The sequence below is a fragment of the Heloderma suspectum genome, chromosome 7 (assembly GCF_057233095.1).
Source record: "Heloderma suspectum isolate Gila_16-S chromosome 7, 16-S_ref, whole genome shotgun sequence".
Classification (NCBI taxonomy): Eukaryota; Metazoa; Chordata; class Lepidosauria; order Squamata; family Helodermatidae; genus Heloderma; species Heloderma suspectum.
This window is the reverse complement of record NC_139464.1, coordinates 3,477,261-3,503,047: the sequence shown is the minus strand read 5'-3', so window position 1 is coordinate 3,503,047 and position 25,787 is coordinate 3,477,261. Positions and strand designations below refer to the sequence as shown.

Sequence of the window (25,787 nt, the reverse complement as noted above, 5' to 3'; positions counted from 1 at the left end):
AGACGTTTTTCTGGAATTCTCTTGCTTTCTCCATGATCCAGCAAATGTTGGCGATTTGGTCTCTAGTTCCTCTGCCTCTTCGAAACCCAGCTTGTACTTCCGGTAGTTCTCGGTTCGCATACTGCTGAAGCCTAGCTTGTAGGATTTTGAGCATCACCTTGCTGGCGTGTGAAATGAGCGCAATTGTACGGTAGTTCGAACACTCTTTGGCATTGCCCTTCTTTGGAATTGGAATGTAAACTGACTTTTTCCGGTCTTGTGGCCACTGTTGAGTGTTCCAAATTTGTTGGCATATTGAGTGCAGCACTTTAACAGCATCATCTTTTAGGATTTTAAACAGCTCAGCTGGAATACTGTCATCTCCACTAGCTTTGTTGTTACTAATGCTTCCTAAGGCCCACTTGACTTCACTCTCTAGGATGTCCGGCTCAAGTTCAGTGACTGCACTATCATGGCTATCAGGGACATTCAGATCTTTCCTGCATAGTTCTTCTGTGTATTCTTTCCACCTCTTCTTAATCTCATCTGCTTCTGTTAGGTCCCTGCCTTCTTTGTCCTTTATCATCCCCGTCTTTGCACAAAACGTTCCCTTGAGATCTCCGATTTTCTTGAAGAGATCTCTAGTCTTTCCCATTCTGTTGTTTTCCTCGATTTCTTTGCATTGTTCATTTAAGAAGGCCTTCTTGTCTCTCCTTGCTATTCTCTGGAACTCTGCATTCAGTTGGATATATCTTCCCCTTTCTCCCTTGCTTTTCGCTTCCCTTCTTTCCTCAGCTACTTGTAAAGCCTCATCAGACAGCCACTTGGCTTTCTTGCATTTCTTTTTCTTTGGGATGGATTGAGTTGCTGCCTCCTGAACAATGTTACGGACCTCCGTCCATAGTTCCTCAGGCACGCTGTCTATCAGGTCTAATCCCTTAAATCTATTCCTCACCTCCACTGTATATTCATAAAGAATATGATTTAGGTCATACCTGAATGGTTTAGTGGTTTTCCCTACGTTCAACTATTTGCATAACATTTGCTAATTTTTATATATGCAAATTTAGAAATAATAACTATAATTTAAACAGAAATACAGTACAGCTCACCACAGTGAAGAAGGGCTGGCTGGGAAATGCTGGGAGTTATAAGCCTTTTTTTCTGTCTAAAAATGTACATAGGATATTGGAACAAACGTACAAAGTTTAATTAACAAACAAATCAGTTTATTTGAACTAATTGTAAAACCCTCCTCAGCAATAAAACACACACACAATAACCACACCCTTGAGTCTTTTTACAGTAAGTACATAAATCAGGATGAGATGTCAAAATAGAACTGGGATTAAGAGGAAGGAACATGAACCCCAAACTAGCAGCCAGCCACAGAAGCTTTCCACAAGGGCCAGCAATGAGGGGTATCTAATCCACAGTGGGGGAAAGAAACCGTGTCTGGGCCCTCAGGGAAACTGTCCAGACGTCTCCCCTGTTTGGAAACTGGCTCACGGGCCGCTCACAGGGCCTTCCTCTCATGCGGGGGGCGAGAAGCACCGGCGCCTCTGGGGAGCGGCTCCCTCACTCCACCCCAGCTAGGTCCAACCTGGTGGTGCTCTTAGCTGCCAGGCTGGAGCAGGCCCAGGCCCAGGCCACCGACCCCACAGCTGAGGGGAGCCGTGCCTGGAGTCTGAGCAGGCAAAGGCTCTGGTGCTCCCCGAAGAGAAAAGAATTTCAAAGCTGAGAAGGCACTGAGGCCTCCTCCTGACAGCCTGTGAAGGGCCTGGGTGGCAGGACTTTGTCGGCTCCACCACTGAGGCCTTGGCAGGGGCTGCTCCGCTCCGCTTTCGGTTCTTGTCCTTGAAACTTGCTGAAAGGAGGCCAAGCATGTCATGGGAGCCTAAGAAGGGAGAGCCCTCCTGGGCAGGGGGGCAGTTCATCAAAGATATGCCTAGGTCACCACTAAAAATGAACCGCCGCGCACCAAACCCCCCGGAGGTGAGGGAAACCATGAAAGGGCCAGCCTTCTGGAGCGACACGTCGCCTAAGGTGCGGAGGGAACTGCTTACCCCACCACCCCAGTGGGAGAAACAGGACACGGTCCCTGCGCCCCCCAGTAAGTATTGGCTGGGCAAGGCTCTCGCACAGGCCTGGGGTGCGCGTGTGTGGCTGCGAAGAACAGCCATCCGATCCATGTGCCCTGCATGGTTTGCAGAATGGCCACCTGACCCCGCACCTTAGGTTGCACAGGCCATTTATGCCACTGGCACCCTCCTTTGCTTCTCTTTTTCCCAGTTTCAGGCCTCTCTCGATAAACACGAGGACTAGAAAACTTTTCTTTTCCCTTCAGTTGAAGGCTCCTCAGATTCTCACACACAGGCTCTCTGGGGCCACGTGCAGCCTGTATTTTTATTTTTGTATTTATTGCACTTATATCCCGCCTTTTTTCCTTTTACAAGGAAACCAAGGCGGCCTACATTGTCCTCCTCCTCTCCATTTCTGCTCTCCATTTTATCCTCACAACAACAACCCTGTGAGGTAGGCTGGGCTGAGAGTCTGTGACTGGCCCAAAGTCACCCAGTGAACTTCCATGGCCGAATGAGGACTAGAACCTGGACCTCCCGGCTCCCAGTCCAACACTGTCACCACTTTGGTATGCTACGGTTCTCATCTCTGACAACTCATCAGTGATGGGGACTGTATATCCGCCTTACCCAACCCTGTGCTCTACATATGTTTTACAGTCCAAAGCTGGGGAAGGCTGGTATATATGAATCCTGCTTTCTGAGTGGGGAGTGGGAGGTGGGGTGACTCCTGGGAGCAGATTATACCAGCGCTTGCCTGCATTGGTTGCCTATTACTTCCCAAGCTCAATTCAAGGTGGTGGTGATGTCAGCCATAAAGCCGGAAATGGCTTGGGGCCAAGGACACTTAAAAGCCTCCCCCCACCCTCCCACGAGTTCCTCTGCAATCTAAAACTGAGCCGGAACCCTCTCATAAGCAAATCACCTATGCATGAAATCAGATCCTCAAAGTTGGGTAGAGGTGTACTTGGCGGTCACCCCCAACCTAAAATTAGTTTCACTTGGGGAATCCCCAGAGCCTGGGCCTGCGCATCTTCCTGGTGGTGGTGCTTCAAGTGTTGAGAGAGGGAGAGAGGGCAGAATAAGTTATTGCTACTACTGTTAAATAAGAGGTGGCTGAAGGGGAAAGCCTAGGAGTGGAGCAGGGTGGGAGAAGCCATATAGCATGCTGGGGGCCTCCCAGGGTGACATTGCTCACTGCAGCATCCTTTATTTTTTAACTTATTTTATAGTTAGAAGGCAGCCAGGTGGGCATGTACATAGTTACAGATGCTCACTTTATTCTTTTTTACTTTAAAAATCAGTGATCCTTTTCTGCAACAAAATGGTTCCCAAGAAGCAGAAGAAAACTTCATTTTATTCCTGTAGTCAGTATGGTGCTATGATTTAAGTGAGTTTAATATGTGAAACTGTGCATGTTCAGAGTTTTTCTTCTTCTTTTTAAAATCAGGGTTGGCAAATGGGTTTGTGGTTGTTTGTTTGTTTGCTATGATCTTAATACTGTATATCAAGAATGCAGAAGCAGTTTTAAAGTATGGCATGATGTTGTGTGGGGGTGGGTGGGAGAGGGAGTAGAGAAATGTCAGTTATGTGCTTCACAACTCATGAAATACACATGGGCCTCTAAAGGCACCACCAGCCCCCCCTCCCCCCCAGTAAGACCATTAAGACCAGTATCTAAATTTACCTAGTTGCACCCCAGTGGGAGCCATAATAAGTCAGCACTGCCTTTAAAAAAAACCCCTTATTATGTTCATTGTTTTCTCTTATTATTATTAGCCACCTCAGAGGCCTTTTTCCAGGCAGGATAGAAATATTTAAAATAAATATGATTTTTTCCCCACCAGGCTTTCTTGGCGTTGTCAGTTGGTGGCCGATATCTGCATTTACCCTAGTGGCTACAGCGCTGCTCTTGTTCTTCATTCTGGTTAGTGTTATTGGTGCCTGTAAGTATCTGTGGTGTGAGTCGAAGTGATTTTAAAGGACCTCCTCCTCCACGCCCACCTTCCATGGCCTCTTTTCCTCCAATCTCTCGCTGTTCCCAAGGAGAGGGCACCTATTGCCCTGTTTGAGGTGGAAATAATCATAGGCGTTATGGCTGGGTTGCACTGCACCTCACGGGTTTCCACGCAGTCTAGGGACTTTTATCTCGCTTTCTCAAGACCCATGCCAGCATAATGATGGGTGTTTTGCTAGTGTTTGTCAGGGCTAGCAGTCTGGAGTCAAGCAAGTGCTGACCAGTTGAAGTAAGTGGACGTGCAGGCAAGCATAAGGATTCCCAAACAGGGGGCCCTGCCTTCCTTGACCAATAGCTACATGGGAGACGCAGCTTTATAGCAGCTCAGTCTGCTCCTCAGGGATGGCTGAAGAGCCAAGCCAGAGTCAGCAGCTTTATAGGACCAAGTGGAACCCTATTGGCCATTTGTGTCACCTGACACTGCTGAGTTGCAGTACTGCCCTATGGCCATCTTCAGTGGTGGCAGCAAAGACCAACCCTATGCTCCCCCCTCTGACAAACTACCCCACTGTCACGGCAAGTGAGCACCTAAGATCTATTAGGGAAACTGCAGTCTCCCTTGATTCCTTCACTAAGAGCCCCTTTCAGGGACAGAACCCTGTGTACTTGGCTCTCAGATCCAAGGGCTACCAATACCCGGGCAACAGGCAGGAGGGAAAGGGAGAGCAGAAGAAAGATAGCCGCATAGACTGGCTGGCTGGTCAGGTAATCGGCCAACCTGCCAGTGGCAGGTGGGTAACTAGTTTCCAAGATTAGCCTGAGGGAGAACGGCAATCTTGGGAGTTTTTTTTCCAGGCACTGACAGATAGGATTGACTCTGTAGTGCAGGGCTGCAGAACCTCAGGTCTGGGGTCCCAAACTGACCCTCCAAGGTTCCCCAGAAGGCCACTCCCCTTTCCCTCAGCCTCACCCTGTTTCCCCAGATCACCAATCATTTAGTGGTTTCCTGGGTTTTGTGCAATATTTTCCCCATCCTAAAAGGTTGAAATGACTCTCCTATGGCTTAGGGCATCTCGACATGAGACTTTTATTGTGTGTTTGTGATTGAACATGGACATTTCTAGGTCCTTTACACCAGCGGTCCCCAACCTTTTTGGCACCAGGGACCGGTTTTGTGGAAGACAATTTTTCCACGGACTGGGGGGGATGGTTTGGGATGATTCAAGCGCATTACATTTATTACTTTGCAGTAATAGGCTACGTAAAGATTTACATAGCCTATTACCTGAAGAACAGGGACGCAAATGGTGTCCGCTATGCGGACGCCATTTGCATCCCAGCGGCCGTAAGTCCGGCAGCTCCGTGGACTTGCCGCAAAGCGGAGCCGACCAGGGCTGGCGATGATTCCAGGGGGGAGGGACAGATCAACTCCCCCCCCCGCGGACCCCCACGGACCCAAGTTAAGGGGGTTTCACACACCCCTATGCTCACCTTCTGCTGTACGGCCCAGTTCCTAACAGGCCACAGACTGGTACCGCTCTGTGGCCCGGGGGTTGGGGACCCCTGCTTTACACGATGCCGTCAAGCCCAAGCCCTCTCCCATGCTTTATAACCTCTGTCCTGGTTTTTTGGTAAGACTGGGGAAAGCCTGGCATATTTTTTTTAGCACAAGAACAGCTGTGTGTACTTCAGCAATTCTGCTATACCACAGCGCCATCAAGTGGCTTTATAATGAAACATATAGAACTTGCACAGAAAGGAAATCACATGCGTCAATCCTACAAAGAATCCAGAAGCAGAAGCCCCAGTAAAAGTGCGGGATAAAACCTTGGTGCAGAGAAGCCCTTAGTTGCTGGCAGGAAGTGCTTTAAGTTACAATATGCTGGTACTTTTGGCCTCCCCCCGCAGCACATTGGCCCCTCCCGAGAGCTTCTCCAAAATGGAATTTGGCCCTTGGGCTGAAAGAGGTTCTGCATCCCTGCTGTAGTGCATGGGTGGGGAAGCTTTCTTAGCCTGAGGGCCACATTCCCCTGTGGCCATCCTTCCAGGGGCTGCATGCCAATGGTGGGCATGCACAGGTCTCTCAATCACAAATACATCCACACATACCCGTTCATACATATCCAAACACATAATGCAAACATACACACCCATTCATATACATTTACACATGTGATACACATACACTCTCTCTCACACATAGCACAGATACAGTCACATACTTAATCTGTCATTCACTGCCCCCCCCCACACACACACACAAACGTTGCTGTCAGGTTTAAAATAAACACCCAGTGGAGCCATTAAGGTGCTTTATGTAGCAGCCGCGGGAGGGTGGGGACGGGGATTTTTGTGTGGATGGTAGTGTGCAGGGTGGGGTGATTAATCCTTCCTTGCCCAGCTTCTGTCACTATGGAAATCACACTATGGAAATCCTTTTGGCCTGGGGAGAAACCGTGGACTCTATTTCTTCCCAGGCCACTCGCTTTTCTTTTGTGCTGCCTGCGGAGTAGGGGGCCTTCCTTTCTCAGCACACAGCACAGAATGGCAGAAGCTGCTTGGGGAGAAACAAAGCACTCCTTGGGCATCTCGCTTTGGGGGGCAGACTAGAGTAGGAGAGGCCATGGCTGAGAAGGAGACGCTGCAGGCTGGATGGAGCCCTGTGGGCTGGATTTGTCCTGTGGGTTGCAGGTTGCTCACCCATACTGTAGGGTCACCTGATTCTGAAGGCTAGGAGGATACCAGGAGGTTGTGGAAGTGTCCTAACTTAAGTGTCCTGTGTTTTCCTTCTCAGATCTGCACCTCTAATGTAGGGATGGGCAAATCTTTCAATCCTGTTTTCTCCTGCATTTTAATTTTTAAAATCTCAAGTGCTTTCTCCCTTGAACATGAAGACCTTTGTGAATTTTGGTAAATTCTTATCAAAAATGAACTGAAAGAAACTTCTCTCCCATCAGCATCAGCCAAATTCGGTAGGTCCAGCTATTCCCAGCACAGAGAGGACCATGATGTACCTGCCTGCCATGGAGCTGTTAAAGATGAGGGGGAAGTCTGGGCAGGAAGCAGGTCCTGGGAACACAAGGGACACTGCTGAGTGGGTTTGGGTTGGGGTGCTCCTGCAGCCGAGCCGACCCTCCTGTTCTTCTGGCCTGCTGTACTGCTCAGGGGGAGGGGGAGGGGTGTATACGAAATGGTTAACGTTAGAACTCTGGATGTGCAAAATAGTCAGCAAATATATTTCATATTCAGCACCAGCCTTTGGCATTGGACGGTTTTGCTGTAGCAATCAGTGTCTGACATTATCAGGTAACTGATTTGCAATAGAATTTCTAACTTCTATACTAAATTTAGAGCTTTTCTACAGGAAGCATTTATTTTGTGCTCATGACTCTTCACTCCTGGTAGTTTGAGGGTGCTTTACATGATGTTATCCTCCTCCAGGGCCTCTCCTGTGCTTTGCAGCCATTATAGCGTTGTTGTTTTTCTAACGAGGAAAGTCTGGTATTTCTGTGAATGGCGGCATGAAACCCTTGCGTATTTCCGCAATTCCACTATAACACGGCATCATCTAGTGGTTGTGTAATGGAACACATAGAAAGGCAGAGAAAGAGAAAACGCTGAAAGAAACACGTGTAAAGGAGCCGATCTTAATCTCACAAAGAATCCAGAAGCAGAAGCCTCAGTAAGTGGTGGGTTAAAAGCCTCATGTAGAAAAGCCCTTAATCTCCAAAGCTCAGGTGTCAAATTCTGGGATCTAATACAGACATCAGAATCTGAATTGTGAGACTGAAAATTTCCCAAGCAGTTATAGGAAGCAGGGTGAGGATTCTACCTGCCCTTCTGGGTTTGGGAAGCAGGACAGGGAGTATCGTCTGGCCACTTTGCCATATAAATAGCTGGAATACGCAAGGAGGGCTCCTTCCTGCAAAAGCATCTCTTTGATCCACAAAAGGACCTCTTGTTAACTGCTCCTCATTCCTTTCAGTCATCAGGGAGGCGGATTACATGGATGCTGCAATTTCACGTATGCAAGGCTGGGAGAACAGGCTAAAGGTGGCTGTAAGGCACGAAGCAGGAGACAGAAGTGAGTGCCCAAAGGGTTCTAGAGATCCATGACACCCTCCCCTCTGTCCCCTCCCCACAACTGGGCCACCTGGATGGCAAGTGAGCCCACCACATCACAGGAATACTTTAGGGCAAATCTGTACGGGAGACCTAAACTGGTTTGACCATCGCTGCTTTTTTTCTTAAAGTTGCTGGGGATGGCTGAATCAGCTTTCTGCAGCCACACAAAATTCAACCACTTTGTAGAGAGATTTTTGCAATACTTAATTCTGACCTCGGGGTGGGGCAAACTGCCTTAGAGCATTTTCATTTTTCACCTTTATTCTGGGCTCCCAACCAGTGTTCTTGGCTGCCAAAGGAAGTTTTCCAAGAACTGAGCCTGCTAGAGCAAAGAGCTGGCTTTTGTAAGTTAATTAAGATAAATATGACTCAACCTGAGTTGCTTGACAGCACAGATGCAGGTCTTGCAAGTGAAGCTCACTTTCCTTTGCCAGCAAGGCAAGCAGGAGATGCTAAGGTCAGGATTTGCAATGGGAGCAGGGCAATAAAGAGCTGCATCCCAGAATCTTTCATACAATTCAGGGCTTACATCCCAACATTCTCTGCGACTTTGAGAGAGATCCTGGTTACACCTCTTGGGTTGTGTGTACAGCTTCAGTGGTGCTCTTAAAATGCATCACCTTGTATAAGTTATTTGTAAGCTATTGTTTCATTTATTATAGTGTTATCCTGTCCTTTCTCCAAGGAGATCTCCTTTCCCTACCCATTTTATCCTCACAACATGTCTGTGAGATAGATTGGACTGAGAGAGAATGGCTAGCTAAAGGTCAAGTAAAGATTTGAATCAGGGTCTCTTCATGCCTAGTCTGGCACCCTAACCCCTGCACTACGCTGGTTCTCATCGTTGTAAGGAGTAATTTGGAAGCATCCCTGGTGTGAACTTACTGTACAGAGACAAAGAGATTCCCTTGTGTTGGTGAGGAGGAGGCGAGGAGCCAGTCTGTCATTTAAGGAAGCTTCTCTACTGATCTTCTCATCAGGGGGGCTGTCCTCACAAGGGATTTGCTGTGAATTGGGAGCATTTTGAGGTAGTTGGCAGCAGATGATGTCATGGACAATCTGCAGCCACCCTGCAGATTTCTGGTGGAAAAGCTGTATTTTCTAAGACTACTTTTATTCTGTTTTATTTCTTTAATTTGGGTTCTCTGCACTTCTGGTGCTGTGTGTCCCTATCCTCCACATTTACTTTGGCATTGTAGCCCTGCCCAGGGGTGTGTCTTTCACCTGGCCATGACCTCACTGAGCCTTTCCAGCCTTCAGAATCGCCCTGCACACCCATTTCACCAGTAATTAGCCTCCATGATGATGCACTTCTCTGATGTTTGCATTACTTCACTTCTCCATTGTTGTGTTAAATCATATCTCTGATATTGTGTAAAGTCACTTCTTTGATGTTATGTAAAGTCACTTCTCCGATCTGATGAGCTCTCAGGAGCCTGTCATTGCAAGCAGGGAGAAAGCGCCCAGAGAAGGAGAAAGGAGGTGGGGGTGGAAGCAATAACTCTGCAACAGTTTGCTGGACTGTAGCAAAATGGGGGGGGGATGCTCTCAGGGGGAACCTGCAGATGCTGTACTCGAAAACTGTGGATTTTGGTTTCTCAAGCCAAAAGTGCGCACATGGGGAAAAATGGGGTGGGGGCAATAACTCCACGTTAAATTGCTGGAATGTGGTGACATTGCGGGGGGATGCCCTCACAGGGAGCCTTCAGATGCTGCACTGTATAATCGGGGATTTTGGCTTCTTCAGGGAATCTGCACACATGGGGGGAAATTAGCTGGTCTCCATTCATAATAATGTAGTAGCAGTGGAGAGCCTGGACACAGGCTGGGAAAAAAGCCTCTCTCATTGGTTGAGCAGCCCCTGCCAGGTTGATAACGTTCAGTTCTGCTCCCCTCACCCCACCTAGAAGTATGTTCCTTTCAAACACTGTGTGACCCCTGAAAACCAGATCTTAAAGGTACAGTACACTCAGCTTATCTCGCTTTGTGTGTCCTTATCAGACCAAAGCTGATTCCATGAAAATCTGGATAATACTCCAATCAGCTTCTTATTCTGTTGTCGTGAAGATCCCCCCAGGGCTAGCACAACCCAAAGATAAGACATACAGCTACTTCTGATAGCCAAATTCCAGGGGCACCAATTGGGAATATCTTCCAAGAGGAATACAATTTCCCCTACACCAAACACACACATGATTTTCCCACTTCTAGCCCATTCACTTATATGGAGCAGGGAAAAGCAATCCTCAAGGAGAAAATACAGTTCATCCCCTACAAGTGAAAGGGGAGTAAAATTAGTATTTTTGCCTGGGGCAACAAAAGTTTGAGCTGGCCCCACTTCTCACCAAGGAAGCCCTCGTAAGCTTATGAGGAACCCCAGAAGCCATGGAACAGGGCATGTGACCTCTGTCTCTGAATGTCCCAGCCTGGCCTCTACCAACTATTCTGTCTTTCAGCACTGGCTCCTCTAAACCAGCGGTCCCCAACCTTTTTGGGACCAGGGACCGGTCTCATGGAAAACAATTTTTCCATGGACCGGGGGTGTGTGGAACTGGGCCGCAGCAGGGGTGTGGGAACCCCCCTTACTTTGGGTCCATGGGGGGGGCAATTCCCCCCCCCCCGGAATCCTGGCCAGCCCTGGCCTGCTCCGCTCCGAGTCCTCAGAGCTGCTGGCCGGCTCCGGCCACTGGCGGACTTCTGGCTGCTGGGATGGAAATGGCGTCCACACGGACGCCATTTGCGTCCCTGTTCTTCAAGTAATCAGCTACGTTCATAGCCTATTACTTGAAGAACAGGGACGCAAATGTCGTTCGCGTGGACACCATTTCCATCCCAGTGGAAATCCGCCAGTGGCCTGAGCCAGCCGGCAGCTCTGAGGACTCGGCAATCCCCCCCCCCCCACGGACCCAAGGTAAGGGGGGTTCCCACACCCTTGCTGCGACCCGGTCCCTAACAGGCCATGGACCCGGACCAGGACCGGTCCGCAGACCGAGGGTTGGGGACCCCTGCTCTAAACCTTGCTGGGATTTTAAAGGGTCAGCTCAGTTCAGCTTGCCACAAGAAGGTGGCAGCACTGAAGCAACACAAAGAGAAAATCAGTAGGTAGCAACGGAGTGCAAAACTGAGATATGAAATTTGATACCAGCTTCCCAATTATTTCAGCCCATATCCAGCATTTCATCAGAGGGACATTCTACAAAATAATAGAATCATAGGGTTAGAAGGGGCCTACAAGACTATTGAGTCCAACCCCCTGCTCAATGCAGGAAGCCTGATTCCCAGGCGGTCTCTCATCCAAGTACTAACCAGGGCTGACTGGCCCTGCTTAGTTAGATCAGACGAGATGAACATGAACACCAGTGCATAATACATAATACAATACATGTTTATACATAATACAATATATGTTTTACACAACCAAACTTCCATAAACTGAAATATTTAAACAATAAAATCAGCCCTTGTTTGTGAAGAATTGCCCTAGTGCCTGACTGCTGGGGAAGGGGTGCATTCTAAACCATTGCTGGGGGTGCGGGTGGGGGAAACAGCAGAGCAGCGAGCCTCATCCCCTGTGCTTTTTCTCCACAGATTTGAGTTGTAAACCATGCGGCGAGCCTTGGCTCCAGCGGGGAGATGCGTGCTATCTGCGCACCTTTCAAGCAATACCCTGGGAACAATGCATACTACATTGCCAGGAACACAAAGCCAGTCTTTTAATTGGGAGCACTGAAGGAGAAATGGTGAAGGTTCTTTGGGTCTTCTGTCTTTGGTAGAGTGTGTGTGTGTGTGTGTGTGTGTGTCTAACACTGGAATTACATTTTAAACCATTTTTTAAAATATAGCAGATTTTTTCAAAATGTTAGAGTCAAATTTTAAAATCTGGGAATTTTAGGGAAACATTAAAAACAAGACAAAACACTAAGGCCATGCAATACTGTTTAGTGTTAATCTGGAAAATTCAGTACTTTTACATCCAGTGGTCATAAAACTACAGAACCCTGTAGTATGATCCTATTATAGTTATAGTTCTTCATGGGTTAGAAGAAGAAGAGGAAGGAGTTTGGGATGACACTAATTATTTAGATCCATTTTAGTCTGGCTTCCAGCCTGGGCTCAGAACAGAAACTGCCTTGGTTGCCCTGGTGGTTGACTTACCCTGGGGAATGGATGCAGGGGAGCATGACCATATTGGTTCTCCTGGACCTCTCAGTGGCTTTCGATATCATTGACCATGGTATCTTTCTGGACTGTCTCTCTGGGATGGGACTTGTTGGCATGTTGTTGCAGTGGTTCCAGTCCTTCCTGGGGAGATGGACCAAGAAGAAGGTGCTGAGGGACTTTTTGTTCGCTCCTTGGCCATTGACATTTGGGGTGCCTCAGGCTTCTATCTTGCCCTGCATGCTTTTCAACATTTACATGAAACCTCTGGGAGAAATCATCAGGAGGTTTGGGCTGAGGTGTCATCAACATTTATTTATTTTTTACATTTATGTTGGAGTTCAAGGCAGCATATATGATCGCCCTCCTCACAGCAACCCTGAGGTAACACAGATGACACAAAGCTCTATCTCTCTTCTCCACCATCTAATTCCAGGGAGGCCTTTGAAACCTTGGAGAGGTATCTGAGGGCAGTCCTGGAATGGATGAGGGCTAACAAGCTGAAACTGAATCCGCATAAGATGGAAGTACAGTGGGTTGGGAAATATGCTAGTCTGGATAGAGGTTTGGATCTCACTCTAAGGCCACACATGTTCAGAATGGGGGTGCTCCTGGACTCAGAACTGTGGCATAGGTGCAGAAACTCAGGTTCAAGGGACAAATCTGGCCCTCCTTGAGTCCCCATATAGCCACGCTCCCTACACTGCTGACACAATTTTATACTGATACCTAATCCCTCCTTGAAAATTGCTAATTCTTTGCCAAAGCTATTTCCTGGTAGCAGAGAGTTCCATAATTCAGCTTTCCTCAGATTAAATATAGGCATTGGCTCTGGAGGTATCGTTGCTCATTCTCCCTGTTTCAGGAAGAATTTGCTGATCCAGAGGCTGTGTGTTTGGGTTTCCAAGATGGTGCCAATGAACACCAATGTGCCCGCGGACAACTCTCTTGGCACCCACCCAGCTCCTTGCCTCTCCTAATGTTAATTTTACTTCTTAAGATTATTATTCTTATTTCTTATTTATTTTTTACTTGAAGATTGCCATGCTGCAAAGCAAAGTGCTGCCCTCCAGCACCATCTTTATTGGGGTTCAAAAGAGTGTTTTTGTATTTTGGAGCTCAGCCCCCCACTTCTCTCTTGTTCTTAGGTTCTTAGGCCATATACTTTCTATTAGTCTCACCAGTTTGCTTTCTGGGAAAGGAGTGTTTTGTGACCAGCCGTGCCCACCACAGCAGCCATTTTATGAATGAGCAAGTCAATCCATGGCAGCCATTTTGTGAGAGTGCTCTAAGCAGAGAAAACTGTTTATTTTATGTTGTTTTTCTCCTCCCCACTCATGCCTCTCAAAGACTTCTTATCCATTTCTTGTCATTTCTTCTTCCATTCTTCAGATTCACACTTAACTTGTATCCTATCCCCAACTGCCTGTTTTTTTTTCAGCCCTCCCTCCTGCTACTTTTACATTCACTTCCTCCTATAAGAGTTTCCCTCTCTTATCCCCTTCCTCTTTATTCCCAGGTTTTCATAATTATTGTTATTATTAAAAATATTAGCCTTGCTCTCCAACCAACTCCCGCTGGCATGGGAGGGGGCGGGGGGAGCAAAAAGTCACTGGGCAGCCTGCAGCAGTGAGACCCACCTGAAGGGTGGCTGAGCCCACGGTCTGTGAAACTCTGTCATAGCTTGGGTCAGAGAGTGACGCATGCCCTAAAAAGTGCCCATTTGTTTGATGGAATATAATTGGAGCTTAAGAAAAGGAGCTTTGCCAGATAAGACCGCAAAGATTCATCACGTCCAGCATCCTGTTTCTAACCATGGACAACCAGATGCCTACAGGAAGTCCACAAGCGGAGTGTAAAGGCAGCCGCCTTCCTTGCTCCCTTGTTCACCCCCAGTAGCTGCAATTCTGAGGTATATTATTGCCTCTGAACAGGGAGGTTTAGTTTAAATATTGTGATTGCTAGTCATCTTCCCTGAATACCAGCTTTCTTCATTTGACAACAGATGTATCCACTCTGCAGATTCTTACAGTGAGTTTTGGAATCCTGAGGGTTGTAGTACTCGGGAGCTGGACTTGTAAAGATACACCTGTTATCCCATGTATTTACTCAGATGACAATCCTGAAGCCCCAGAGCTTCTACAATAGCAAACATCATGTACATCGTGTCCCTCTCCCACAGGAATTCCTGCTGTTGGAGTCCCGTCAGTGGTTCGTGATGGAGCACAACCGGCGCATAAACCAACGTTACTGGATTGGTCTGAAGTACAACGTGACTCAGAAAACATGGCACTGGGTAGATGGAGAGAACCTGCACCTCAGATTGTGAGGCTCCCCGCCCCCCACAACCCTGCATTGCCCCCTCCCAGGCCTGACTCCACTATGCAGCAACAGGAGGCAACTGCTTTAGACAGCGGATTCCAGAAAGGACTCCATTTCTGTGTCTCCATCCTTTTCTGTTGCTTAGAAAGAAATGAGCTCGATGCTATGGCTGGGATGGGGTGTGCATCATTTCAAACTTTGCCTTAATACTGTTTCTCTCTTTTCTCCACTCCACTTTTACTTTTAACCGTCATGGTCTTAGCTGCACATGCTCCCTCTATCTCTTCAGTGCCTTCAGATAATGAACTATGCTCAAAGCTGCCCCTCACCTTCTGATTATATGTGCCCTCCACAGGGTGCATCTCTGGTGCATCTCCTTACGGTGATCACAGCACTGAGGTTGGAGATATGGAAATGGAGTCCTCTCTGGAAAATGCCGCCTAAAGCACCCATCCCACCTCCGTTCCCCATTCACTCAGGACGCCCTGTCTTCTGCCTAGAGGATTTGGCCAGGCAATCATATGTGAAAGGACAGGGCCTCCCCTGTACCTTTCAGTGAGCTGTATACAAAGAAGGCATTTCAGAAGACAGCAGCGATGTGGGTTTTCTGGTAGATGTTGCATCGGAAAAACTTCTGATGTCCTAAATGAACAGGGATCAGATTTTGCACATTTGACTTGCATGTAGTAACCAAAACTAAAAAGCCACACAGCTCTCTACTTCACATTGGCAGCTTTCTTGGGCGGGGGCGCAGAGGCACAGTTGTGGAATTCCCATCCTGGCATGGGGTGTGTGGATCCAATGGGCTGTCTCTCTTCCAACTTTTATGCAGACTGTGGAAACTGTTTCCCCCAGACAGTTGTTTGAGCTATGATATTTTTCTGCTTTTTAAATTTTATAATATTGTGGTGCTGCTTCAATGTTTGCTTTTTTAGTTTTATAATTATTTTTAATGTTTATTTTAATATTTTGTATGCAGTTTTGAGTATGTTTTAAACTACAGCATAGAAATGAATATAAATAATGTTAGAAAAATGTCCCACAAGTCCCAACATGTCCCAGCCAGCCATGCTGGAAATTGTAAAACATTTTTCTGTGCCCTAAACATCTCACAAGAGATACTCTAGGCCCCAAAAGATCTGAACTGAAATATTTGATTAGGTAAACACAAAACACACACCCAGTGAAGCATGGAATACCTTAAATAGCATGCTTCCTTTTCTTTGTGTAAATCTGACAAATTAAAATGAAGGCTCTGAAAACAGTTAGCTGACTAATTTTAGACCAAAAGAAGTCATAGAATCATAGAATGGTAGGGTTGGAAGGGGCCTACAAGGCCATCGAGTCCAACTCCTGGCTCAATGCAGCAATCCAAGTCAGAGCATCCCTGACAGATGGCTGTCTAGCCTCGTCTTGAAGGCCTCCAGCGTGGGAGAACCCACCACCTCCCTAGGTAATTGGTTCCATTGTCGTATTGCTCTAACAGTCAGGAAGTTTTTCCTGATGTTCAGCTGGAATCTGGCTTCCTGTCACTTGAGCCCATTCTTCCGTGTCCTGCACTCTGGGAGGATCGAGAAGAGATCCTGGCCTTCCTCTCTGTGACAACCTTTCAAGTACTTGAAGAGTGCTATCCTATCTCCCCTCAGTCTTCTCTTCTCAAGGCTAAACATGCTCAGTTCTTTCAGTCTCTCTTCATAGGGCTTTTTTTCCAGTCCCCTGATCATCTTTGTTGCCCTCCTCTGAACCCTCTCCACTTTGTCTGCATCCTTCTTAAAGTGTGGTGCCCAGAACTGGACACAGTACTCCAGATGAGGCCTAACCAGTGCTGAGTAGAGGGGAACTAGTACTTCCCGGGATTTGGAAGCGATGCTTCTATGAATGCAGCCCAAAAGAGCATTTGCCTTTTTTACAGCCACATCACATTGTTGGCTCATATTCAGCTTGTGATCGACAACAATTCCAAGATCCTTCTCTCTCGTAGTGTGGTTGAGCCACGTATCCCCCATCTTGTAACTGTGCATTTGGTTTCTTTTTCCTAGGTGCAGAACTTGGCATTTATCCCCATTAAATGTCATTCTGTTGTTTTCTGCCCAGCGCTCCAGTCTATCCAGATCACTTTGAATTTTGTTTCTGTCTTCCAAAGTATTAGCTATCCTGCCAAATTTTGTGTCATCTGCACATTTGATCAGCATTCCCTGCACCTCCTCCTCCAAGTCATTAATACAAATGTTGAAGAGCACAGGGCCCAGGACTGAGCCCTGCGGTACCCCACTCGTTACCTCTCCCCAGTTTGAGAAGGCCCCATTGATAAGCACTCTTTGAGTCCGATTCTGTAGCCAACTGTGGATCCACCGGATTGTTGTTTCATCTAGCCCCCTTTGAGCTAGTTTGCTCATCAGGACATCATGGGGTACTTTGTTGAAATCTTTGCTGAAGTCGAGGTATATTATGTCTACAGCATTCCCACGGTCCACAAGGGAGGTTACCTGATCAAAAAATGAGATCAGATTCTCAATAAGTCTTACAACTCCTAGCATTGCTGGGGAATGCTGGGAATTGTAAAGCTTTTTCCTGTCTAAACATGCATGGGATGGCACCTTTATTCACTTTTTCAGTGGAAGCTGGTGGCTCCGATTTTGGTGGGAGGGTGACTCCATTCTGGGTTTTAGTTAGAGCCAGCCACAACTCCAGGTGCTGAACCCTATCCCTAGGCCTCCACTGCACTTTTTCTAAGATGAGAATACCAAGGAAATATCTGTATTTCTAATATCCCCAAGAAATATACATTAGAGATATAGGCATTTCCTTGGTATTCTTATCAGAGAAAAAGTGAATTACAATGTTGAACATGCCCAATTTGACTAATACTGTATTCGTTCATTATGGTACTAATTAATTAATTCATAATGCATTTTTAGAAATCGAAGATTTACTGCAGAAAAATATAGAGTGAAAAACTTTATGAAGCATTTTCCAATATGGAAAATTGCCTACAGAAAATGTTCTGCCCCACATACCTGGAAGACAGAGCTTGTCATGCAAAGGAGGAGAAAGAAGACACATCTGTTGAAATTCTATAGAGGATGCCTAATATCCCTTCATCTGATATACATGTCAGCCTCATGCAGATTTCAATGTAGTAAACCTGTGCTGGTAAACAGCGGAAGCAAGATTAGAGATATGAAGGCTCAGAAAAAATGGAAGAAAATGTGCATTCTTGACAGTTTGGGTTTTGTTCTAGAGAGTCCTGTGTTTCTGGGCTTGTTCTGGCTAGATGCTGTAGCAGTCAATTAAGGTAATTCTAATCTAAACGCACATTTGAAAAAAACACTGTAGGTTATTCTGCCACTTTCACCAGTGCGACAGAACAGTATGTGGCCTATCCCACCTATGTTTCTTTTTAAAAAATTAACTTTGAGGCTTCGGTCTCTAGAACTCACTGCCAGGGTTTTTAATAAAGTTCTCAATTAGACTTCACCATTAGGGAATGCTGCCTCAGTTATAAAACCTGTTAACTGCTGCCACTAGAATAAACCCTCTTTACCAAAAAGAAACGCAGTAGCCTGGTTCTTATGGCATAGGCATGCAATTGACCCTACCACTAGACACAATCTTTCAAAATGAGCAAAAAGTAAGATGTTTATTAACAGAAGTTATTTACAATAGTGAGTAAAATGTCACACTTCAAATAATGGTTTGAGATTGCTTAACAGTTCTTAAATATGGTTGCTTACCATTCCTAAGCCGAGTCCTTCCCAGCTAAATAAAATCTTAAGAGCTTTTCCTTCAGATCAGATTTCCCTAAGCCTCCACCCCACAAACAGGAACAGATTTAGGAATTTCCCTAAACTTTCTTACAAACAGGAACAGATGTTGTACACCAGTCTCTCTCTGCCTCCAGTTCTTCCTGCTTCTTCTGGCCTCTAGATGTTTCAGGGGCTACTTGCTGAAGTTCCCTCTGGTCAGACATAAAATAGGAACCTAAAATATGTTGTGTATAACTTGGTTTGCTTATAAATTTATCATGTATGGTATCTTAAATGTAAAAGTATAGTTTATTCATACAATAATTACACATTTACTAACTGAACTTACTTTCAAAGGTTTTTAAATATAGACCGCAATCTTATGCCCACCAGACAGCATCTGTGGGGGCATAGGTTAGTTCGGTTTCCTGGCACTGAGCTCAGAGACAGGGCTCAGAGCTTGGAGACAGGAGACTGGACTCCCTGCACCCTCCCCATCCCCCTTGTAGCCAGCTCGGACAGAACCGTACCAGCTAACTCTCCGTGCTTGGAAACTGGAGCCCAGAGACAAGAAAAAGAAAGCGTTTCCAGGGGCAGGAGGGGAGGAAACTGGGCGGCTGTCTTATACCATTTGCTATGGCCGACCCAGCCTCCTTCCCTCTCCCTCTGAGGTGCTGCTGCTAGACGGGTGAAAACGCCCATCTCGCAGAAACGTCGGGTGGCTGGAGGGCAGAGCCGCTGCTCTCCTCCCACACTGCATTGGATAGCTCGGAGGCTGCTGACTATCTGGATAGGGTTGTGACCGTAATGATTATTTTATGAGCAAGTCAAGTTCTACATAATGTAACTTTAGGAACCTAAAGGCGACCTGGTGACCTCCAGTGTTTTGACTACAATGCCCAGCATTCATGGCCATGCTGCCTGATGCTGATGGGAGCTGAAATCCAAAATATCTGGCGGGTACCAGGTTGGGAAAGGCTGCCCCAAGGCAACAAAGTGACTTTAGATCTGTAAAGAACGCTTAAAGAACAAGTATTGCTTTTTTTCTGTTTTTACTGAAATTTCAGTTTTTTTCTGTAAAAAAAAAAAGCCTTTTGTCCGTGGCTTCAAAATTTCTAGAAATTTTATATCTCTAAGCAAGATTTGTAACAAATGTGATTAACTGTTTGAAATTGAAATGAGAATCTAAAGGCTCACATTTTGACATCTCAACATGTAGTTTTCTGAGACAAATTAGATCAAGAAGAACAGGAAATGCAGGCTGCAATTAGTTTGGAGTATGTCCCATTGAATTCAGTGGGGCTTACGCCTGTGTAGACATCCACAGAATTGCAGCGAAGCAAGAATTGACTTGCTAAATTCCATATGTATGTCTTAACCCCTGAAATCCAACAGTATCCATAACTGAAACACAAACACAGAGTGCAATAATTTAAAGTACGTTTTTTCCCCTGGAAAATTCAAGTTAGGAGAATTTGGCTGAGATTGCTGTCTCCCCCCATGCCTACCATTATTTTTATCTATGCCTTGCAACAAGTGCTTTCTGTTTGTTGTTGCTGCTGGATTAGGTAAGAGGAATCTTCCAGTCGCCAATACTGTGTTTTATAGATAAGCATTCCTTTCCCTGGCAGGTCTGCACTAAGAAATCAGCCTTCTTCTACTGTGGACAGTTGTGTCTTTATTGGCCGTGGCTATGCAGCCATCAAGGATTGCACTGAGGCACACCCGTGTCTCTGCAAGAGACTGCTCCAGTGAAACAGGGAACACGCACACACGTGCTTCACCCTCCCCTCTGCTGCAGCCCTCTCTTGCACTCGCTCAGTGGCCCTGTTGACTTCATGGAAACTTCAGCGGATGTCTCTGTAAATGCAACTAATAAAGGCCATTTCATACTCTGAAGGAACATGGTGTGTGCCTATATTCTGGCGCTGATTTTGTCCTCACTGTGTCTGTCCCAGCTGCTCACACATCCCATACAGCTTGAGTCATCGGCCTGTGTTGGGCCAGCTCTACAACTCCCTTCTGCCATAAATTTCTCTTGGGCTGTTTCCCGTGGTCCAAAGTCTCGCCTGTGGAATCTAAGCTAGGCGGCATCCAGTGTGGGCTCTCTCACGTGGTAACTGTGCATTGAAGCTGTGCAGCCGTGGTGGGGCCGTTGCTCACTTTCAGGGTGCTCTTGAGTTGTTTTTGATGCAAAGGGGCATGGTCTCCCCACCTACCGCTGTGGGGCTTCCCTGCTCAACAGTGTTAAGTCCTCAGCACTGGTGGGCAATGTGGGGGTTCCCATGCCCATCTTGCCTGGCTGCGAGGACTTTCCGTGGAGGCTGAATCCAAGCACTCTGCCCCAACACTGGGATTGCTCCTGCCTGTCAGTCAGTCACACTTGTATGCACAGCATCATACACGCATCAGTGCCCATGCACTTGACAAGCACAGAAATACGACGAGGCGTGCGCCTGGTAGATTGTATGCTGTGAAATTAGCTCAAGAACATTGACAAAGCTTAAGTGTAAAGAATACACATTTTTATTTTATTTAGAGAAGGAAGAGATTGGTTGGCATGCAACCGTTACTGCTGGAGCAGCAGACTATTCCCTTATGGTTCCTAGCAGCAGCAAAAGATCAAGAAAAGGCGCACAGCCCTTCCTTTCACTGTGAGGCATGGATCTCTGAGGGGGTCAACTCTCTAAGGTCTGCAGCCCCAAAACTGCAGCTACACACACAGAATGAAAGTCCCTGAAGTGTGGCAGGCAGGCAACTGAATGCTCCCAGTGTGGTTGGGCAGCTTTGCCAGAACGGAGATTGCCTAAATGCAGAATGGGTGCTTCAAGTTCTGTCGGCAGAAACAAGGCAGCAAGGTCATGCAAGTGCCCAGAGGAAGGGTCCGGAGGGAGAGTGCTAGGAGCAGATTGCAAGGAACAGGCAGCATGCCAGGCAGGCCCCAGGAGAATCCCGGGTCAAGACAAAGAGGGAGATGGCTGGCCTTCCCTTCCTGTGTGGTAGGCGTGAGGCGGCAGCAGCAGCAGCAGCAAAAAGTCAGCAAGCGTTGCTGTGAGTGGCAGACATTTTAATCCTCCCCAATGCCTCTGGGATCCTGGTGGTGCAACGCTCCGGTGCATCATTCTATCAGGGCCCAGAAATGTCGTGAGGGAACTGAAATGACACGTTAGTTTGCTGTGGCTGGGTGGCACACTGCACACCTGCCTTGCAGTAAGGGAAGTGGTGAGGGGGCAGGGAGATGGGTAGTGGGCCCTCCAAAGGGCTCAGGCCATCAGCAATTGCCCAAAGAAGCTGACCCCTGGCGCTGGGCCTGCCACCCGCGGGCCAGCGTTTTTTGTGTGAATTATAGGACCTGGGTTTGAAATTGTCATGAGATGGAACTGGGTGAGAGAGGAGAATCCTAGTGCCCTGAAACAGACATGTTGCCTCCAGCCCACCAGCTCCACATTTCCTGAAAGAAGGTAGTGGGGGAAACTCCTGTGAGCTACAGGCCTCGGTCTCCGTCCTCCGACCTCCACACTGGGCGGGCGGCACTGTTGTTTTACTCACGCTCTCGCCTTCTGCCTTGCCTCTGCGGCCCCTTCTGTTTCTCCCATCAGAATCTCCTCACAAATCTCCTCCCAGAACTCCTCAGAAACACCCAGAAGGGCTAAGTTGCTCCTTCAGATCGAAAAGAGCTGAGCTGCAGGCCTCGTGCAGAGGGCGAGACATCAAATGATACAGAAGTGTTAGGCTCCAATCCTATGTATGTTTACTCAGACGTAAGGCCTCGTGAGTTCAGTGCGACATACTTCCAGGCAAGTGTGTGCCTTAGGCCACAATCCTGCACACACTTACCTAGGAGTAAGTCCCACTGAACTCCGTGTGGTTTACTTCTGAGTACAGGGTTGCACAATTAATCGTTCAGTGCTGCCGTAATTCCACAGGCGTTGGGAAGCCCATAAATAGGGCAGGAGAGTAATGAGTGCAGAACTGACAGATTCATCCAAAATATCCACACACACACACAAGGTTGGCTTCTCTGCAGGGTTGTTTTTTTGCAGGGTTTCTATTGTTCATTTCCAAGTGACACTCAATATTCTATAGCTCCTGGAGGCAACTGATAAGGCTATCCCTGGCTACTGGTCACAATAGCTATATACTACCTCCGGGACCAGAGGCAGCATGCCTCTGAATGCCAGTTGCAGGAAAACACCCCCCCCCAGGGGGGGGGGGGCTATTTCCATCCTGCCCTGCTTGTATGTGTATCTGTATGGGAACCTGACTGGCTCCTGTGAGGAACAGGATGCTACACAAGACAGGCACACGGTCTTATCCAGCAGGGCTGTTGTTGCATTCTTATTTAACATTTACATAATACATTTCAAGGTGCTGCACATAGATCTGGCTGGAATTCTAAATCAGAATCCTTCATGTACGTTGATTTCAGTGGACGTAGGCTGCAGTCCTAAACACACTTACTAGGCAGTAAATCCCATTGGACTCCATGGGTCTAAGTAAACATGCTTAAGATTGCACTGTTGCTTAGTTCCGTGCTCAGTTTCACCAATACTCTATTATCTTCCCAGCAACCCTGTAGGATAGACCAGCAGTATTGCTCTTCCCATATTACAGATGGAAAGAGCAGAGGCTGGAAGAATATGAATATGAGCTTTTCTATATGAGGCATTTATCATGCACTTGTCATTCCCTACTCACAGTTCTTTATGTAGAGGATGCCGTGGCCCTCCAGTTTTGCTTACTTTTTTATTTTTTAAAATACTTTTTATTCTATTTTTGTCTTTTTAAATGAAATAAACAGTACCAACAACCAACAATCTAATCAGTAACTACAGTTTCCCAACAATACAGTATTCTTAGGAGGACACAGCAATAACAAAAAAGGAGAAAAAGAAAGAAAACAGAAGGAAAAGAAAGAAGAAAAAAGATCACACCAACTTCAGATCCCATTCTACTTAGGAATTATACCTATAACATTGGCAATATTTAGGGGTGTACAAAACCCACTCACCATTCCGGTTGGGGGCGTCCGCGGTGGGGGGGAGACGCGATCCGTCCCTCTCCCTGGAATCCTGCCTGGCTGGCTCCGCTCTGTGGCGAGTCCACGGAGCCGCCGGCTGGGCCCATCTGCAGCCGGACTTCCGTCCGCCGCCAGGCTGCAGCCGCAAATGGTGTCCAACATAGGGGACGCCATTTGCGTAGGGATGTCGGAGAATTTCGCCACGAATCTTGGGGAGGCCGAATGCCAGCGCATTCGGCCCCCCGAAATCGGTGGCGAAACGGTCTGCCACCCCCCCCACACCCCCCCCCAGGACGGGACTTACCTTGGGAGAATCTCCCTGGCGGCGGCAGCGGCTCCGGCAGCGGTTCGGTGGCAGCAGCTGGTCTTTCGACCGGCTGCCGCCGCCGCCATTTCCAGTAAAAACAAACAAACAAACAAACGTGATAGGCTACGTAAAGATTTACGTAGCCTATCACGGCTAGATTTTTAAAAAATACCATGATAGGCTACGTAAATGTTTACATATCATGGCTGAGTAAAAAAAAAAAAACCCGCGCGTACGCAAATGGCGGCGCCCATGGGCACCGCCATTTGCATTCCTTATTTTGGCGCGTCTAGTCTACATAAACATTTACATAGACTACAGCGAAAATAAGGGGAACACAAATAGCGTAGTGTCTGCAGGGACGCAAACGGCGGCAGCTACGGCCGCAGCCATTTGCAGGCCCAGCTGGCCAGGATTTGCGGCGGGAGGGATGGGGCGCCTCCCCCCCCGGCCAGAATTTCGGAGGGAGGGACGGGGCGCCTCCCCCCCGGCCAGAATTTCAGGGGGAGGGACAGGGCGCCTCCCCCCCACCTCGAATCACATTTCGTCAAAAGGTAAGTGACGTTCGTACATCCCTACATTTGCGTCCCTGCTCTTTGCCATGATAGGCTACGTAAATATTTACGTAGCCTATCACCGAAAAGAGCACGGAGTCCAGGGTGCTGCCATCCATCCAGGCAGTGGATGGACGGCAGCAGTGGACGGACCCGGACCAGCTGGCAGCAGGTAGATCCCGTCCAGGGAGGATTTCAGGGGGGGGGAGTAGTCCGTTCCTCCATGGACTCCGGGGGGCTAGATTCTAAATGGCCTCCCACCCCCTACCACCTCACGGAATCCCCCCGGACAGAGTTTACCTGGGGCAGATGTGGTGGCGGCGGCGGCTCTGGCTGGTCTCCCGGCCGGCCGCTGCCTGGCTGCTGCGGCCACAAATGGCAGCCGTTGTAGTGGCTGCCATTTGCATCCTTGCAGGCAGCCATGATATGTATCACGGCAAAGAGCAGGGACGCAAATGGTGGCCGCTACTCCATTTGCGCCCCTGCTCTTTGCCGTGTTAGGCTACATAAGTATTTACGTAGCCTATCACGGTAAAGGTAGCCACGCAAATGGCGTAGCGGCCACCATTTGCGTCCTTGCAGGCAGCCGTGATAGGCGGAGTGTTTCGTACATCCCTATATCTTAAACCATTCCTCAGATATTGTTGGTATTTCTTAATCCATAAACTACAATGGAACATGTCAGCCCTGATTTCTCCTAATTAGATAGGAGTTTCACAACAACTTTGAGCGATGATTAAGCTCTGGCAGGCCAGTCTCGGAATCCAGCCCCCCTGCTCCTCCACAAAGAGACTAATCTTCCAAGACTTCATCCAGATGCGCTCTTTGCCTCCCCTTTTAATTCCAGGGGAGAGATAAAAAGGTTTTTCAACCTTTGAAAAAGCTGTTTGAGATAGCGTCCCACAGAGACTCCGCAGAATGCTGTCAGGGCGACATTGGCTCCAGCCGGACATTGGAGCCGGACAACTGGAGCTCCAGCTCCAGTTTTGCTTATGTTTTTAAACAGCACTTTCAGTGAGGTTTTTTTTAAAGCAGGGAAAATACAGTATTATTTGTAAAAGTGAAATAAAACCATTACTTAACTTGTGCAATTGTGTTATTCTGTTATACCACAGTGCCACCTAGAGGTTATGTAGCAGAAAAGCAGGAAATAAAACACTCTTCGTGTAGTTCTGCGACAAAACTGAAAGTAGATACAGCAGATTAACAGCCTTGTGTAGAAAGCTCTAAGGGTGCGATCCTATCCATGCTTGCCAGAGGTCCCCAAATTGGCGCTGGTGCCTGTTGGGACTTCCAACGGCACCCACAAAGCTCTCCCCTCCCTGCCTTCTTCAAAAACATGGTGTTAAGAAAAACCTTGGGAAATGTTAGGGCAGGCTTCTTTCTCTTCCTTTCGAGCCTCTAGCTTTGCTCCTTCTCTCCCCTCAGCCCCTTTGCCTTGCTATTTCCTCCTCCCTCCCAGCCTCTAGCCTGGCTATTTCTCTCCCCTGCCACCACTTCTTTAGCTCACTTTTGACTAGCCAGGTCTCCACAACAGT

General features: G+C 47.5%; 1 protein-coding gene across 4 annotated transcripts; it reads left to right on the top strand.

The window, feature by feature from the left end:
- The first annotated feature begins 1,552 nt into the window (after positions 1 to 1,552).
- On the top strand, positions 1,553 to 20,269 carry LOC146339247 (C-type lectin domain family 1 member A-like). Of its 4 annotated transcripts, none has more exons than XM_084811663.1 (6): positions 1,574 to 2,092; positions 3,908 to 4,006; positions 8,003 to 8,101; positions 11,731 to 11,882; positions 14,483 to 14,625; positions 20,000 to 20,265. In XM_084811663.1, the coding sequence occupies exons 1-6, from the start codon at positions 1,864 to 1,866 to the stop codon at positions 20,121 to 20,123; spliced, it is 846 nt and encodes a 281-aa protein (XP_084667789.1). In that variant the 5' UTR covers positions 1,574 to 1,863; the 3' UTR covers positions 20,124 to 20,265. The 4 variants fall into 4 exon arrangements, with proteins under 4 accessions (XP_084667791.1, XP_084667789.1, XP_084667792.1 ...); XM_084811664.1 differs by having other exon boundaries at positions 1,646 to 2,092; positions 14,483 to 14,596; positions 20,000 to 20,263; XM_084811665.1 differs by lacking the exon at positions 8,003 to 8,101 and having other exon boundaries at positions 1,553 to 2,092; positions 20,000 to 20,269.
- The last annotated feature ends 5,518 nt before the right edge of the window (positions 20,270 to 25,787 follow it).

Coding starts and splice junctions, on each gene's coding strand:
- LOC146339247 (XM_084811663.1), top strand. CDS start 1,864: ATGTCATGGGAGCCTAAGAAGGGAGAGCCCTCCTGGGCAGGGGGGCAG. Junction 4,007..8,002: donor GGTTAGTGTTATTGGTGCCT/GTAAGTATCTGT, acceptor CATTCCTTTCAG/TCATCAGGGAGGCGGATTAC. Junction 14,626..19,999: donor GAGAACCTGCACCTCAGATT/GTGAGGCTCCCC, acceptor TTTCCCTGGCAG/GTCTGCACTAAGAAATCAGC.